This window comes from Pongo pygmaeus, chromosome 6 (genome assembly GCF_028885625.2).
Source record: "Pongo pygmaeus isolate AG05252 chromosome 6, NHGRI_mPonPyg2-v2.0_pri, whole genome shotgun sequence".
NCBI classification, from domain to species: Eukaryota; Metazoa; Chordata; class Mammalia; order Primates; family Hominidae; genus Pongo; species Pongo pygmaeus.
The window spans coordinates 42346938-42363297 of NC_072379.2; the positions used below are offsets into that span (position 1 = coordinate 42346938).

At 59.5% G+C, this 16360-nt stretch overlaps 2 protein-coding genes across 13 annotated transcripts in view; one reads left to right on the plus strand and one right to left on the minus strand.

Annotated features, from left to right (window-relative positions):
* Positions 1-16360, minus strand: part of OGDH (oxoglutarate dehydrogenase) — a 481583-nt gene that overhangs the window by 456767 nt on the left and 8456 nt on the right. The gene's annotated exons all lie outside the window — the stretch shown is intronic.
* The window catches only part of CAMK2B (calcium/calmodulin dependent protein kinase II beta), a 110329-nt gene that overhangs the window by 73685 nt on the left and 20284 nt on the right, over positions 1-16360 (plus strand). For 7 of the 12 annotated variants that reach the window (XM_054494745.2, XM_054494739.2, XM_054494740.2 and 4 more), the window contains exons 6-12: positions 6438-6510; positions 10109-10211; positions 10303-10386; positions 10982-11076; positions 11295-11417; positions 11852-11935; positions 12887-12929. In XM_054494745.2, the coding sequence (XP_054350720.1) occupies positions 6438-6510; positions 10109-10211; positions 10303-10386; positions 10982-11076; positions 11295-11417; positions 11852-11935; positions 12887-12929 (605 nt within the window). Of the gene's footprint in view, positions 1-6437; positions 6511-10108; positions 10212-10302; positions 10387-10981; positions 11077-11294; positions 11418-11851; positions 11936-12886; positions 12930-13990; positions 14066-16360 lie in introns of all 12 variants that reach the window. The other 5 variants (XM_054494747.2, XM_054494736.2, XM_054494737.2 and 2 more) reach the window with 1 other exon arrangement.

Genomic DNA, 16360 nt, shown 5'->3' on the forward strand with positions numbered 1-16360 from the left:
TAAGGCTAACGGAGGACCTCGCTAGGTGGTGAAATTGTGGATGATTTTAAATTTGTATCTTTGTCTATTTAAAAACTCTTTTTAGGCCGTGCGCGGTGGCTCACACCTGTAATTCCAACACTTTGGGAGGCCGAGGTGGGCGGATCACCTGAGGTCGGGAGTTCCAGGCCAACCTGACCAACATGGAGAAACCCCGTCTCTACTAAAAATACAAAATTAGCCGGGCATGGTAGCACATGCCTGTAATCCCAGCTACTCGGGAGGCTGAGGCAGGAGAATCGCTTGAACCCAGGAGGCGGAGTTTGCGGTGAGCTGAGATTGCGCCATTGCACTCCAGCCTGGGTGGGCAACAAGAGCAAAACTCTGTCTCCAAAAAAAAACAAAAAACTCTTTTTAAAATGAATATGTATTACTTTTCTGATCCAGAAAAATGAATTTTTTTTAAAGTAGCAGAAGTAGTTTGATGTGACTTGCCTCTGCACCAGTAGGAAACTGCCCATCGTGACATGGCCCGCATCCCTGATGGGCAGTGTGATCAGCTCTGGTGCCACTGGACCTCCCCTAGAGCCAGGCAGGGAGACGGACAGAGCTGGCGAGTCTCTTGGCCCCAGACTTCTGTGGGGTTTGGGACACTGGCTTCTTTTCTAAGAATCCTTGAGGAGGGACTTTGTAGTTTGCAGAACAGCCTGGAGAGGCCTGTGCCCTTGGAGTGCAGGAAGACAAGGTTTTCCTTTATATTCTACTTAGAAGAAAAGTAGAAAGTGGAACGGAGCCCTATCCCCCTGCTCTGAGCTTCTGGGATGAGATATGTCACAGAGCCTGCTGCTGCCTGCCTGCTGGCCAGGTGGACTCGAGGGTCCCTGGTGGCCCATCCAGACACCTGCCGGGGCAGGTGGGATCCTGGAGTGGGTGGAGTGCCCTGAGGGGTGGACAGATGCTGGGCAAGGGTGGGGGTGTGTGGCCTCCTAGAGCCTCCCATCAGCAGATCGGACCTCACAGCTAGGGCTCAGGAGTGCCTTAGACCACAGCCCCACCCTCCCCCACCCCCACCCCCTGCCCGTGCCCCGTCACAGGCCCCTCACTCCCACCCTTCTCACCTGCTGCCTCCAGCCCTCTCCCCTGCCCCTCTGTGCCCCACCCTCTCCTATGCTCCCTCTGCCTCCTTGTTGATGTCCTGCAGCCCCCAGAGCCCCCTCTGCTCCTGTGGATCCCTCTTGGCCCTGTGTGGTTTAGGAGTCTTTGTGTTCATCAGGTTTGGGGAAGGAGACACAATCTGTTATCCCCCAATCTGGGGGTCAGCTTGAGAGTCAGCCTGCCCAGAATGCCGCACCCCTCGCCGCCCCAGGTGGAGGCTGGAATGGGGCAGCTCCAGCCATGGGGGTGAAGGGGTCGCGTGTGGCTTCCTCATCACACCAGGCCAGTTCCCTCCAGAGCGCCAGCCCCTCTGCCCAATCCACAGGTGTGGCCTTGACTTCTTGCTCAGCCTCTCCCTCCTCAGTCTGAGTCTCTGATGGACACACAGCACCCCACACACACCCACAGCCCCTCCCCGTGGCCGGCCCTGGGGTGCCTGGCCTGGCAGCAGGAGTCCCACATGCTTGAACCCAGATTTTCTGCTGTGGGCCAGGGGACCGCAGAGCTGGCCTGTCGAGGTCTGGAGCAGCCTCAGGGTAGGCTCGGGAAGGGAGAAGTGAGGGATTTCTCTCGTCCTCAGGAAATGCTCGGGCTGTTCAGGTTCCAGGAACCTTTGCCAGAGCAAACTGTAGTGTTCCCTGCTCTGACCCAGGTCTCCCCATCTCCTCTCACAGGACTCCCGATGCGGAGGGCACCCCTGGTATATGGGGTCCCTTGGAACCAGCCAGAAGAGATGTTCTCTTAGAAACTCCACTGCCTCCATTGAGGGTTTGGAGCTCAAATGGAGGGCATTCCATAGCCAGACTGTGGGGAGTGAGGGGGCACACGGCCTGCGTCCTGTAGAGGGTGCCAGGATCCGGGCAGTGATTTTGGAGGCTCAGTGGGAGAGGGGACATGGAGAGGGAAGGAGCCTCCTGGAGAGCCCCTCCTGGGTTGGCCCTGCTGGAACGACAGCCTCAGCATAGGGACCCTCCTCGGGCTTCAGCAGCCTTGGGCTCCTTTCTTTCTGGGTGAGCCTCGTGCCCTGCCTGGGGCCACGGCGGCTTTGCTCTCTGTGCGTGAGCTTCAGCCTTCAAGCAGTGGAGCTCGGTGGAGAGTCTGACAGAGGCCCCCGTGGGCCCCTACCCCACAAGCATAGCCACAAACTCGGGGCAGGACTATAGCAAAGGAGAGAGCTTGACTTACCCCCAGGCGGAGCCCCATGTCTGAACAGTCAGGATTGTGCTGAGACAGAGGTAAAGAAGGACAGGCGAGGGACAGGATGGGCCGAGGCCTCCTGGCCAGACCCAGGCAGGGAGGTGCTTTCCGAACCACACAGACGCAGCCAGGGCAAGTGTACTAATGCCCTGCCTGGTACCTGCCAAGGACCAGGAGCTGCTGCCGTGGAGCAGCTGACGGATTTCTGGATGAGCCCCATCTAAGGAACCAGAAACAGGACAGTCATTGCTTTTCTGAACTCATTTCTAACCAACAAAGCTGGAAATTCCTCTTAGACGGAAGCAGGGTCTTATTTTGGAGTTTATGGGGAAACTGAAGGGTGCCCACGTCTTCTTCAAACAGGGAAAGCAAAGTTCAACACATTTAGAACCCATTTTTTAAAAAAACCTTAAAAAGCAATGTGGTGGCCAGGCACGGTGGCTCACGCCTGTAATCCCAGCACTCTGGGAGGCCGAGGCGGGCGAATCACAAGGTCAGGAGATCGAGAACATCTTGGCCAACATGGTGAAACCCCGTCTCTATTAAAAATATAAAAATTAGCCTGGCGTGGTGGCGCATGCCTGTAATCCTAGCTACTCTGGAGGTTGAGGCAGGAGAATTGCTTGAACCCGGGAGGTGGAAGTTGCAGTGAGCCGAGATCACGCCACTGCACTCCAGCCTGGGTGACAGAGCGAGACTCCGTCTCAAAAAAAAAAAGCAATGTCGCTACTGAAAGATGGCTGAAGGGACCTGGTGCAATGCTGACTGTCCGCGGAGGGGGAGGACATCAGAGCCCAGGCTGAGAATAACGTCCCAAATGCTTCTTGGGAACAATTCTAATCACAAAAGTGACATCTTAAACTGTTCAAAACATGAAAAAACAAAAACAAACCTACAGGGGGTCAGCCCTTCCTAGAGAAGACAGCGATGTTAACAGAAAGTGAGGGCAGACAAGATGGTGTGACTGTGAGTCTCACATCCTCCAAGGGCCGTGGTCTCAGATTGCACCAGGACAAGGGCAATATGAGGACAGGTCCCTAAAGTGCAGGGGACTGCCCTGAATGGGCTGTCCCAGGCCGGTGGTTGTCCCATCCCACCTACCCTGCTGGGTGCAGCCTGGCCCAGCCTTGTCTTGGGGACCCCTGGCTTGCTCAGCCAACTCAATCCTGAGCATGCGTTTGCAGGGTCTGGAGCCTGCGTGACAATGGACGGGGCGGACTTGATCTCAGCAACACGTGCCAAGTCCCCGTCATACCCTCAAGAACACCATGGAGAGGTGCAGACCCAATGCTGGGCCCATAGTCCCCGTCTCTGGCATTGGTTTGGGGCCCTGCACCACCAGCAGGGGAGGCTGAGGAGGACTGGGCGAGCCAACTGTGGAGTCAGGGGGCGATGACAGCTGGGGAGGAAGGAGGATACAGGGCGTGGCCAGAGCTTCGGCCAGGACTCAGTAAGTCTGAGGCTGAAAGAAGGTTGATGAGGAAGGTTCAGCTCTCGCCCTCAGCAGTAGTCTGAGGTGCATGCGGTGCAGGCCGAGTCCCTGTTGGTGTCCAGGGAGGTGGCACTTCCTGGTGACCACAAGCTCTGCACACATCACTCCACCTGGAGAGTGCCCAAGGGCAGAGGAAAGTCCAGCCTTTCCTGGGAGGTGATGGACCACGGGGAGGTGATGGACCACGGGGATGGGCTGGGGGACAGTGCACACAGTTGGACAGGAGGAGCCCAAGATCTATGCCCTTCCCAGGACAAACCAGGACCAAGACTGACCACAGGTTCTGGCCAGCACTGCTACCGTCCACACCATGCAGCAGTGCATGAAGGAGCCGACTGGCCCTTGGGAGGGCCCCTGGGAGGGCCACACTGAGCTCACTCTGCATCTGGACCCATCTGGATGGCTGTGGATATCTGACCCCACAGCCTCACCCCCGACTGCCCAGGCTTCCCGTCCCGCAGGGAGGCTGAGTCTGCCCACCAGAGGAAAGCCCCCACCCCAGCCAGCCAGCCATGCTTAGGCTCACAGGCCTTGCCAGGACACAGTTGGCCATTCAAAGGAACAGATGCTGGGCCCCCTCGGGAACAAGGAGGAGGGGCTGGTTCAGGCAGATGAGGGCAGCATGGGAAGTAGATGCTCCTCATAGTGGCTTGTCATGGGCTGACTTCAGGGACACAGCCCCCTACGGGAGTTGCAGGAGCAGAAAAGAGGCCAGGAAGTCTCTATGTGTAGGCCAGGCAGAAGGGAGGATGTTTCAACAAATGGGCAGGACACCCCAGGGCACACGGGGAGGAGGGAAGGCAGGACACCCCAGGGCACACGGGGAGGAAGGAAGGCAGGACACCCCAGGGCACACGGGGAGGAGGGAAGGCAGGACACCCCGGGGCATATGGAGCATGGAGATAGGATTGTGGTTCCCACTCTTGGTGACATTGAAGTGACACCACCAAGGGGCTGTCTCCCATGAGTTTGGGCCTGGCTTCTCCTGACCGCACACACCTCAGGAGTCCATCACCCATGAGGACTCTGAGGGCTGGATTTCTTCAGGAGGAAACTCAGATTCACTTTTTAATGCAATGGCTGACGCTGTACAGATGGGACCAAGAGGGGTGGGAGCTATTTGAGGAAGAAGGCTGGCCTCCCGTGTCCTCTCTGAATTTGCTGTTAGGAAAACAAAGCCCACTCATCTTGCTGACCCTGGTCACCCTCCTGTCCCCAAGGATCTGGCTGGGATAGAAGGGTCTTGAGGGGGTCTTCCTGTCCCTCGGTGGGGCGGTGACTGAGACCCCAGGCAGGTGGGCATCGGCAGCCCGTGGCAAATGTCTCCAGGCCCAGCAGGGCAGCCTCGGAGGTGGTGGCTGCTATCACCCTGCATTGTGGAGCTGTCCCCGGGGAAGGGCTTGTGTTGGGCTCCAGGGGCACCCGGGCAGAAGCAGATTCAAGCCACAGGCTCTCGGTGTGTGCAGGGGCTCCGTGGCCCTGGGTCTCATGTGCTCTAGGACAGGTGTCAGGGAGGTGGCCTGAGAGCAGCTTGGACCTCTCCTCCCAGCCAGTCATGGCCTGGAAGGGCCCTGGACTTCTGCCAACAGCCCTCCCTGACTACGAGAGGAAGGGTTGAAGGGGAAGCTCCGTGTGCTCAGTGCTGTGCACACACAGCCCCCTACCCAGCCCCTCAGATCCCTGGGAGCTGAGCTAGATGCCCCTAGTGCTGCTGGAACTGAGCCACCCAACACGGCAGCCACCAGCCGATGTGGAAGCTTGGGTTTCACTTTTTTTTTTCTTTTTGAGATGGAGTCTCCCTCTGCCGCCCAGGCTGGAGTGCAGTGGCGCCATCTTGGCTCACTGCAACCTCCACCTCCCGGGTTCAAGCAATTCTCCCTTCCTTGGCCTTCTGAGTAGCTGGGATTACAGCTGCCCACCGTCACACCCAGCTAATTTTTGCATTTTTAGTAGAGACGGTGTTTCGCCTTGTTGGCCAGGCTGGTCTTGAACTCCTGACCTCAGGTGATCCGCCCACCTTGGCCTCCCAAAGTGCTGGGATTACAGGTATGAACCACCGCGCCCAGGCAGGTTTCACTTTTTATTAAAATGAAATAACATGTGCCCAAGCACATTATTTCTGCTCCAGCACAGAGCAGGGTCCTGGGGCATTCTCACACACTAGGGCAGCCCCCTACCCCCACCCCCAGCCACCTTGACCCTTCCCTGCCTTGGTTTTCCAGCCCGCTCGCCCGGCCCGCTCACCTCAGCCTGCCTTGCAGGGTACAGACTCAGCCTGGCCTCCCTCCTGAGGGTGCCCAGCTTAGGGTCAGGCTTGGCCAACAGGAGCCTGGGGACAGGGGTGTTTCCTTTGAAAGTCACTTCTGTGTGCCTGGCCATGCCCTCTGAGCAGATATGGGCCCAGAGGGGAAGGCAGGGCCAGGGCCAGAGTTGCTGGCCTTGGAGGTGAGGAAGGAGCCCCAGAAGCCCGTCCTGGCCAGCATCTCCTCTCCCCTTGACTCGCTTTGTCCCCCTGGTCCCCCCAGGCCACACAGCACCATTGCCCCTGCCCCCAGTGCCTCCTCTTGCTGCTCCCCAGGGCCACTCGCACTAACCCACCTGCTGTTTGCCATAGTCACTGCATCCAGCAGATCCTGGAGGCTGTTCTCCATTGTCACCAAATGGGGGTCGTCCACAGAGACCTCAAGGTGAGTCCACACCCCACTCTGTGCCAGGTGTCTGTTGTCTGTACCTGCATGCTGTGTACAAGGAAGTGTGAGGGGCTGGACAGTGTGTGGCACTGTGGAGCTTGGAGGGGTGAGGTGTATGTGTGTGTGTGTCCTTGTGTGCATGCATGGAGGAGTGTGTGCATGCATATGCATGTGTATGTGTGTGCACGTCCTGTGTGGAGGGTGTGCATATGTGCATGCATATGTGGAGGCATGTGTGCATGCTTATGTGTGTGCACCTGTATGTAAGTGTGCATGTGTCATGTGCATAGAAGTGTGTGTGTGCGTGTGCATATGTGTGTACATGGAGGTTCGTGTGTACATATGTACATGCCTGGGTGGAGGCATTGTGTGAGTGTGTGTGCACATGTGTGTATACATGCTTGTGTGTGCATCTTGCACCTGTGCGGGGATGTGCATGTATGTGCACACTTACAGGTGTGAGTGTGTATGTCTGCATGAGTGGTCACGTGTCTGTATGTGTGCCTGTGTGCATGTGTGTATACATATGGCATGTGTGCATGCACATATGTGGGGACTGTGTGCATGCATGAGTATGCATGTGTGTACAAGTGTGTATGTGTGTGGGCATGTTTGTGTGCGTGCATATGTGAATGTGTACATGTGGGCACATGTGTGCATGATGCATGTGTGTGCATGTCTGTGTGGGCATGTGTGTACATGTGCATGTGTGTGCACTTGTGTGTTGGGGGGGGTGTCCGCACATGGCCCTCCCTACCCCTCCGGACCTCCAGGGCTGGGAGGGGTTAGTCTTCAGAAATCAGCCTATTACACCGCACTCCAGCCTGGGCGATAGAGAAATCAGCTAGTAACAAATGTCCACTCAGGGTCTAACTGTGAGCCCCCACCAAGACTCCACTCTGGCAGGTGAGGACACAGGTGACAGGGCTGACGCCGCTGGGAGCAGGGTGGTGACAGCAGGACTTGCCAGGGTCTGCTAAGTCCTCCCAGCCCTTTCTTCAAGTCTCTGCTGCCCCCGGCTCAGGTCTGGGCAAAGCAGTTCTAGGCTCTGTTCAGAAGAAGGTTGGTCACCCCCCAGGGTACAGGGTGGCCTCTCAGAAGCTTAGCTGTCTCTCTGCTCCTCCCTCTCTCCCTTCCTCCCTCCCTTTCCTTCCTTCCAATCTCCTTTCCTCTTCTTCAACCCCAGCTTCCCCAAGGCTTGGTTCAGCCTGCTGCTTCTCTGTAGACAGGCAAGCAGTGCAGACCCTGGGGCCATCACGCTGATGGCATTTAAGACCAACCTCCCCATTGGTTTTCATGCTGAATGGGAGTCACACCTTTCCTTAGGACATCGATGATCTTTGCGCTGCTCTGGGGAGAGTGTCACACCAAGAGCAGATCCGGGACCCTCTCCTATACCGTTTACACGCCACCGTACCCCCTACTCCCTCTCATCTCTGCATCCCAAGCATGTCCTGCTTTGTCTCACCTGAGTCAGCCTCACTCAGGTGCCTCTGGGAGGAGAGGGCCCCCAGGTGCTCCCCTCGAGGCCACATGGGTTGGTGTTAGGACTCAGCGGTTCTCCTGTGAGGGGTCACAGACATTTTGTTACCAGACCCCATGATTTATCTGGTTAACTCTGGGGCCAAGGCATAGAAGTGGAGGTCAGTGGTACCTCCTCCCCAATTTGGGGGACAAACAGAATTCTTGCTGTCTCAACCTTCTGTTGAGGGGGACAGGATGTCCTTTTCTCCTGGACAGAAATCCACTGCCTTGATCGTGACAGCCCAGGAAGCAGCAGAGTAGTGGGGTTGCTCTCACCCCACTGGGGAGGGTGGCAGAGAGCAGAGGGCAGTTGATGTCATCCCAGGGAGCTGCAAAAGAGCCAGGGTGGGGGCATCACTGGGTGGCCTAGCAGGGGTGGGCACAGCCTCAGAGCTACCCTGGAGCCTCCAGGCCTTCTTGCCAAGTGCTTCCTACGGTCCATGTTCACTTAACGCTCCTTCTCTTCGGAAGAACTGCTGGTCTGTTTCCTCTGGGGAGGGGGGACATGCAGCAAGTCTGCTCTGGGCTGGGTGGAGAAATGCAGCCACTGACCCCTCCTCTGTCCGACTTCTCCGTGTGGCTGCACGGGGAGCTTGGGGCCTCCACCCACTCACGTTGGCAAAATCACCATGTCCAGTGGCCTGTGGGTTGGTGCTCGGTGGACAGGGATGCGTGTGCCCCAGCAGGCTGGGACCCCCAAGGTGACGAGGAGGTGGAGGTGGGGGACAGAAGCCCCCAGTGCTGCCTTGTCAAGGGGGCACATGGCCTCATCCCACCTGCTCAGTAGGGCGTGGCTGGAGCTTTCGAGGAAGCTCTGGGTTTCTGCCGAGGGGCGCTCACAGCTCGGGGCTGTGGCAGTCTTTCCACATGGGGATAGTATATGTCATTCATTCTGGGAGCCACTTTCTCACATTTCAGGATCTCTGAGGTACACAACCAGTGTTAAAAGTAGGTGAAGTGGTCTGTTTTGTCTCTTTTGGCGGCTCATCAAGCGGCAGTGTGATCCCGAGGGTAGTGCATCAGATGGAAGCAGTGCCAGGACAGCGGGGCACTCACCAGGGCGAAGGGGTGGCCTGGGAGGCTGGCCAAGGGGACCCGAGGGCCCCAGGGAGCCCCCTACTGGTCAGGGACAAGGAAGGCCTGCAGCCGAGAGACCCCACCGCTGGGAGATGGTGAGGCTGATGGGTAGGCCAGAGCCCGATGGGGTTTGAAAGCTGGGACGGGAAGGTCCCATGGGATGCAGTAGCCCTGGGACCCCCTCAGGCCCTCAGTGCCAAGTGCCCCCAGGCCTCCTTGGCCGCTGCTGCAAGATAGGGAGCAGATGTCCTTCTGGCTTGAGCAAGGGCACTGCTCCCTGTGTCAGGGCCTGAGTAACCCCCCCACCTGTGGATACCCAGAGGGCAGGGGGTCATTGCAGGGGCCTCCTTCCTGCCCCATGTAGTGGGGATGACCAGAGCCAGGGGGACTTGGTGGGTGGATGTCCTGGGCTGCCCCTAGTGCTGAGGCCCCTGGGCATTTCTCCTTGCCCTTTGGGGGTCACCATCTCAGCAGGAAATACCTGAACTTCCCCTCAAGCAGCCCCCAACATCCCATGTCTCCTGAGGAGTGGGAAACAGGGAGGGGAGGGAGGGCTGTTGCAGCCTCTCAGCCAGTGGGAGTCCGAGGGCCATGGGAGCCCCCAGCCACTGCACAGTCTGCCCCAGGGCTGTGGGGAACATTTAGTTTGCTTGTAAGGATGAGCTTGAGGTTTTGGTCCAACTGGCCCCCAGGTCGCCCTTCCAGGTTATGGGGATCCAAGCTCAGGCTGAGAGCCAAGTTTCCTCTGAAAGGCCAGAGCTGCTGTGTCTCTGTCCCCAGGGGCAGAGGGACTGTGGGGTTGCAGGCTCAGCATCTGGGACTCTGGGGTGAAGGCTCAGCCATGCCCTGCAGACACCATGGGGGCAGGGCTCAGACCTGTGCACCTGTCTCTTGCAAACCACTGTTTTCTCTGTTCTGTAACCCCCCACCCCACCCCGCATAACACCTCTGGGTTTAAACAACGTGCACCCTTGTGCCGGTCACCTCCCTGCAGCCGGAGAACCTGCTCCTGGCCAGCAAGTGCAAAGGGGCTGCAGTGAAGCTGGCAGACTTCGGCCTGGCTATCGAGGTGCAGGGGGACCAGCAGGCATGGTTTGGTGAGTGCCAGGGGCAGGGCGTGTTGGCTGGCAGTCGGCAGGGCAGGAGGTGATGCTGACGGCCCCTCGTGGCCTCTTCCCCTCTCTCTAGGGTTCGCTGGCACACCAGGCTACCTGTCCCCTGAGGTCCTTCGTAAAGAGGCGTATGGCAAGCCTGTGGACATTTGGGCATGTGGTGAGGCCTGGCCCGAGTTGGTGCGGGGCAGGGCCTCGGGTGTTTCAGGACTTCCCACCTACATCCTGGAGTGTGCAGTGGCCAGCACGTCTTACTCTCATCTGGGTTTATCTGTGTCAGACCTGCCCTTGAGCTGCCCTGGCAGGGGTCTGCCCACACAGCTGGGAGCCCCCTTTCCACCCAGATTAGAATTGCTCACATGAGCCTGGCGCACCCCAGTGCTCACCTGCGCTCAGCAGAGGTCTGGTCCAGAAGTGTGGTGGGTGGATGGGAGTGGAGAAGAGAGGTCAGGGGCTGTTGGGCCATGGGCAGGGCCATGTCCTTGGGCAGGGGTCTCCTCCCACAGAGGTGGGGAGCAGCAGAGGGGCTTGGCGTCACCCTCATCCCTGTGATAGTGTGGGTGTGGGGCAGAGGTCGGGGGGCTGCCTGTGCCCTTCTACCCCAGTGTCTGCTGCACAGGTGGGGGCAAAGGAATGCTGGGGACCCCAATGCCCTCCCAGGGCCACAGGAGCTGGGCAGTGAGGGTGCAGGGCATGGGCTTCATGGACGGTGACACCCTGCAAGTGGCTGCGGTGCTCACAGGCCCCATCCGCAGGGGTGATCCTGTACATCCTGCTCGTGGGCTACCCACCCTTCTGGGACGAGGACCAGCACAAGCTGTACCAGCAGATCAAGGCTGGTGCCTATGACGTGAGTGCACCAGCCCCTCTCTGATGAGCTCCCTTCCTCCAGGTGTGGTCGGGTGAGGGCAGCGTGGGAAGAGGCTAGGAGTGGGGTGAAGCCACCTGTGGCCAGGTCCTGGGTCCTGCTCTCCCGGATTCGTAGCTGGAGATGAAGCCCCTTGGAGAATTCTTGCCCCTCCCGAGAGGGGGCTTCAGGCCCGGCCGGGGCGCTGTTTCCTTCTGCAGTTCCCGTCCCCTGAGTGGGACACCGTCACTCCTGAAGCCAAAAACCTCATCAACCAGATGCTGACCATCAACCCTGCCAAGCGCATCACAGCCCATGAGGCCCTGAAGCACCCGTGGGTCTGCGTGAGTCGCTCTTGGTGCCCATGGCAGGGAGGGGGCTCCTGGTGGAGGTGGCCTCAGACCACTTCCCTGGCGAGGGCCCCAAGAGGGTCCTGTTCCTGACATCCAAGAGCTCCCCTGGGTCCCCTGGGTGCTCCTTGTGGCCTCTGGCTTGAGACACACCAGCATGTTTGTGAGGCCTGGCGCTTGGAGGGCATTAGAGGGTAGAGGTGATCCCTTCCTCCCAACTGCAGTCCTGTCTATGAGGGGCAGAGTGGGCAAGGCAAGGGAGAGACAAGTCTTGAAGTCCCAGGCGGGTGGGGACAGACAACCCTTGCTGCAATGGTAGCCGATGGCTCTTGGCATGTGGGGACCCCGGGGTGCCGCAAGCCTTGCCACCCTGGCCTCTCCCCTGTGCTACGGGCTCGGCCGCCATATGACCACCCCTTTCCCTACAGCAACGCTCCACGGTAGCATCCATGATGCACAGACAGGAGACTGTGGAGTGTCTGAAAAAGTTCAATGCCAGAAGAAAGCTCAAGGTGAGGCCCTGGCCCCTAGTCCCAGGCACGGCCATGCTTCTCTGTGTCCCTCTGGGCTGGAGCGGGGGGGGCCTTGGAGGGGTCTGGGCAGACCTAGGGGTTGCTGCTGCCCCCAAGACTGACTGTTAGCAAGTCCCAGACTGGATGCATCAGGTGAACTCAGGCCAGCTTGGGAACGAGTCCAGAGGGGCCCTGGGCCAGGTGTGGCCCCTCCTAGTTGTCTGTGCCACCTCCTAGCAGCCCTTGGAGGAGCTGTCCTGAAGCGCTCGCTGTGGGCTCCTCACCCGGGCTCTGCAGGCAGCACGCACCCTCTGGCAGTCACACTCTTTAGTACAAGCAAGTCCGAAGCTTCCGGCTCAGACAGGTTTGGTAAGGAGAGCAGAGTCACACACACTGGTCTTGGGTGGGCTGGGGGAGTTCGGGGAGGGAGGTGGGTCCCAGTAGGGTATCCGACCTGTCTGCTTTGGCCAGGGCTGGCTCCGAGACCGCACGCTGGCATTCCCTCTACTTGTGGGTTCCGGGATGGGGACTTGTTGCCTGATTGCCCTCTGCTGGTCTCTGAGCAGTTCTTCCCGGAAGCCCCAGGACTGCTGCCCTGTCTGAGCCTGTCAGGAAAAGAAGGGGCTGTCAGGGATCTGGACCCCAGAGGAGCTGCCATGGTGACCAGCTGTTCTGGTGACCCCTGAGGTTTGAGGGGTCTTGAAGCAGCTAGAAGCTGTAGTTGGTCAACAGGTTTAGGCCCAGGGTGTGTGTAATTCTGGAAATAGGTGATCTGTCTCAGTGCGGCTGCTGGCTTCCTGGAGCTCTTGCCTCTCTGGAAGGCTGAGGTCATGTCAGCCTCATGACCATGAGGCTGAGCATCTGGGCAGGAGGACAGGGGTCTTATCCTGGCCAGAAGCCAGCAGGGAACACTGATGGGATAGCCCCGGTTTTATCTGTGTCTCTCCCCAGGGAGCCATCCTCACCACCATGCTGGCCACACGGAATTTCTCAGGTGAGCCTTTCTTCTCCAGGGAGACAGGTGCTGCCCCCTCCCTGCTGGCCCACGCAGGAGAGCGCCTCCTTCCTCACCAGCCTCTCCAATCCTCCTCTGCGGCAGGCCTGCCCTTGGCGTCTGCCCTCAGCTCTGAGACCCACTGCCCACCTGGCCCCGCTGGGCTCCCTCCTTGGGTGATACCACAGGGTCCAGCCCCCCGAGGCCATCACCTTCGTGCTGGGTCTGTGTCCCTCCACCCCCTGAACACGAGCATCTGTGCTGCCCCACTGGGGCTCACAGCATCGTGTGTGTCTGTCCAGGCGTTTGTCGGGCATCTGTGTGGCCTCCTTGTCATTTTGAGTGCTCTGAGCATTGTGTTTTGTGCGGGAGGTGGGCAGAAGGGATGTGGGGTGATGCTGGAGGCTCGGGGGGCCTCCTTCCGAGTTCTGGATGAGCTGCAGCCTCCTGTCCCGGCTGCTCAGGATGGGTGGTTGGGAAGCAAGTTCTCTTGGCGGGGGGGTGGGGTGAGTGGGGGGTGGGGTCTGTTATAGACCCCTGAGGCCCAGGGCGCTGGCAGACCCATCGGGGCATGACGTTAGCCCCGGAGTGGAGCCGGCAGCCCAGGTCTGGACAAGCTGTGCCTGTGGCTTCTCCGTCGTCCGACACTCCGTGTGCGAGCGTCTGTGATCCGTCTCTCTCGTTGTCCGTTTGCATCTGGTGCCCCCCACCCGCCATCCTGTTACTTTTGCTGTGATGCTGTAATGCCGGGAACGCGTGCACACGGTCACACCAACACTAATAGGACTGTCCTGTCTGCTGTGTGCTCACCACACCCTTCGGGCATGAGAAGCCCCCACTGGGGTTTTCTAAGGAGAAAGGAGGCAAATGCTTTTCCGTGTCAATCAGTCCAATCTTGTTTTCACTCTCTTGAGCAAAGGATTCTGGAACCATCTGTCACCTAAACTTTAACTCTAATCTTCTTCTGCTTCCTTTGTCTCTTTTCTTCCCTTACCTCGCCCACCCCTCGTCTGTGTCCGCCCACCCCTCCCTTCCCCTCGTCTCTAACCCGGTGCTAACAGTGGGCAGACAGACCACCGCTCCGGCCACAATGTCCACCGCGGCCTCCGGCACCACCATGGGGCTGGTGGAACAAGGTAGATGTGTCTCGACCAGCATCCCACCCACTCCCACCCGTCCCTCCTGCCAGCATGCAGCCCCCTGCTGCACGCAGCCGCTGGCCGGGCTCCAGAGCCGCCCCAGAGGCCGCCAGGCCCCCGGGAGCCCCTGCTCCCGTGTGGTCACATCCCAGCAGAGCCTACCACAAGGGCAGGGAGGCAGCCCCCAAGGCTCCTCGCCTGTAAGAGGAGGGGCTGGGCTAGGTGACCCCTGGGCTACACCAAGCCCTTCTGGTCCTGGCCCCCGAGGTCTGGGGGTCTGGAGACCCCCATTAAGAATGGCCTGGGCCCCACAGGGAGCCACTGGGCCTGCTGCTGGGGGGTCTGAATCCTGAAAGGAGAGCCTTGAGGAGCAGAGCCAGAGAGGCAGAGGCCCTCGGGGCAGACCCACACCCTGCCCCTCAGGGGCCGCATGGAGACGGTGGTCTGTGCTGCTGAGTCCCACACGTGCATGTCTGCCCTGAGCATCCCCCCAGGACAGTCCGCTGTGGAGCGGGTGGGGGTTTTAGGCACCCTGAGGAGACTTTCAAGGCTTCCTCTTGGGTTGTTTCTGCAAAGTCCTCCTCACCCGGCCCCAAACCCTGTGAGGGAAAAGGCCGGCACTGCCCACCTGCTCCTCTGGGCTGTGCGGGGCCAGAGCCCAGAGGCCCAAGTTGGCTTCTGCCCACCTGCTGGCTTGTGACCACGGGCAGACCCCATGAGGGCTAGGTGACCCCAAGACCTCCTTGCAGCTCCAGCCTGAGCTGAAGGCTGGTAAGAGCTTAGGGCAGGCCAAGCTGACAGCGCCTGGCCACAGAACACAGAGGGCTAGAGGGGTGACCCCAGATCCTCCCTGGGCTGAGCTGCAGAGTTCCCTGTCGGTGCCTCCAACGTGGGCTGGGGACCAGGCAGAGGTTCCGGGGTGCTGGGGACTGCCTTCCCCAGGCCTCCTCATGACCCACAGGGTGAGCAGCCTGGCCTTCCCAGCCAGAGAACCTTCCTCCTGGGGAGGCCCAGGCCGTCCTCGGGGAGGGCACTCTGTTCTCCTCCCATGAGCCCAGTGGACGTGTCTAGCAGGCACCACCCTGGGAGGGCCCTCCCGCGTCTGCTTCATTTGACAGGCCTTTCCAGAGCACAGGCGGGAGGGGGGCTGTGATTAGAAAAGGGTGAGGCTAGTGGCTTCTGGGGAGGCGCTGCTGCCCAGGGGACAGTGCTGAGATACAGCTGCCTCTACGCTGCCCTGTGCCCGGGGCTCCCGCTGCAATGCCCGCCTGCCTGCAAGTGAACGTGGGGCGACGGTGCATGAGGCCCTGCATGTGTGGCTCAACCCTGGGCGCCGAGAGCAGCTCTGTCCTGGAGGGTGGTCAGTGCATGTGGACAGAGCCCAGCATGGCTGTCCTGGGTGACCAGCTAAGGGGACAAGGCAGAGGCAGGGCTGAGAGGACCACCCATCCTGCTAGGTCAGCCCAGCTCAGCCATATCACACAGCAGTGAGCATGGAGCTCAGTTCTCTGCCAATGGCAGCTGAGTCTGGTACCATCCGGTCAGAGTCTGGTACCAGCCCATGTGGCATAGCCCCCTCGGCCCGCAGAGAGACCCCGTCTGTCGAGTGTGCTTCAGTTTGGCCTCTGTGGTCTCTCCTGCATTGATCGGGTGTAAGGGCATAGGAGACCCAGTGTCCAGCTAGCTGCAGGGTGGCAGCAGTTGCCCCGGCCTGGAGACCTGGGAATGGGCAGTGCCTTCCCAGGATGGAGGGCAGAGGGTCTCTCCTTGTCCCACAGAGGCCTGCAGAACCCCCAGCCCAGGTGTGTGGGATGCCTGTGACTGCTCCGCCTACCCTGGGCTCCTGCGGCACCTAACGCATGCTTTGAACTTGAGACACAGAAAGGAAGTTCCCATGCCCTTGAACGCTAGCGTAGATGGGCATTGACAAGACTCTGGCCACGGTGAATCTGGAGTTAGTCCCAGGCAGAGATGTGAAATGAGCAGCCCCCCAAAAAATGGTTGGCCGGGAGCCATGCACTCAGGAGAGCCGGGCCCATGCACCCCACACTGCGCCCAAGGCGTGCACAAGCGATTGTTTTAAAAGCGGGTTCACAAGGAAGGATGTTTGGGAACTGACTGAGACAACAGGGACGTCTGCTGCAGGGCTTCCCAGAGCTCTGACGGCAGCGTCGGCCTGAGTCCTTCGAGGAGGGCTGGTTTGTACGCGGCATTTGCTGCCCACTGGACTGTGAACTTCTGTCTTTTTATTTCCCACTGCTGCTGTGGTACATCTCCAGTAGCACAGTTTGG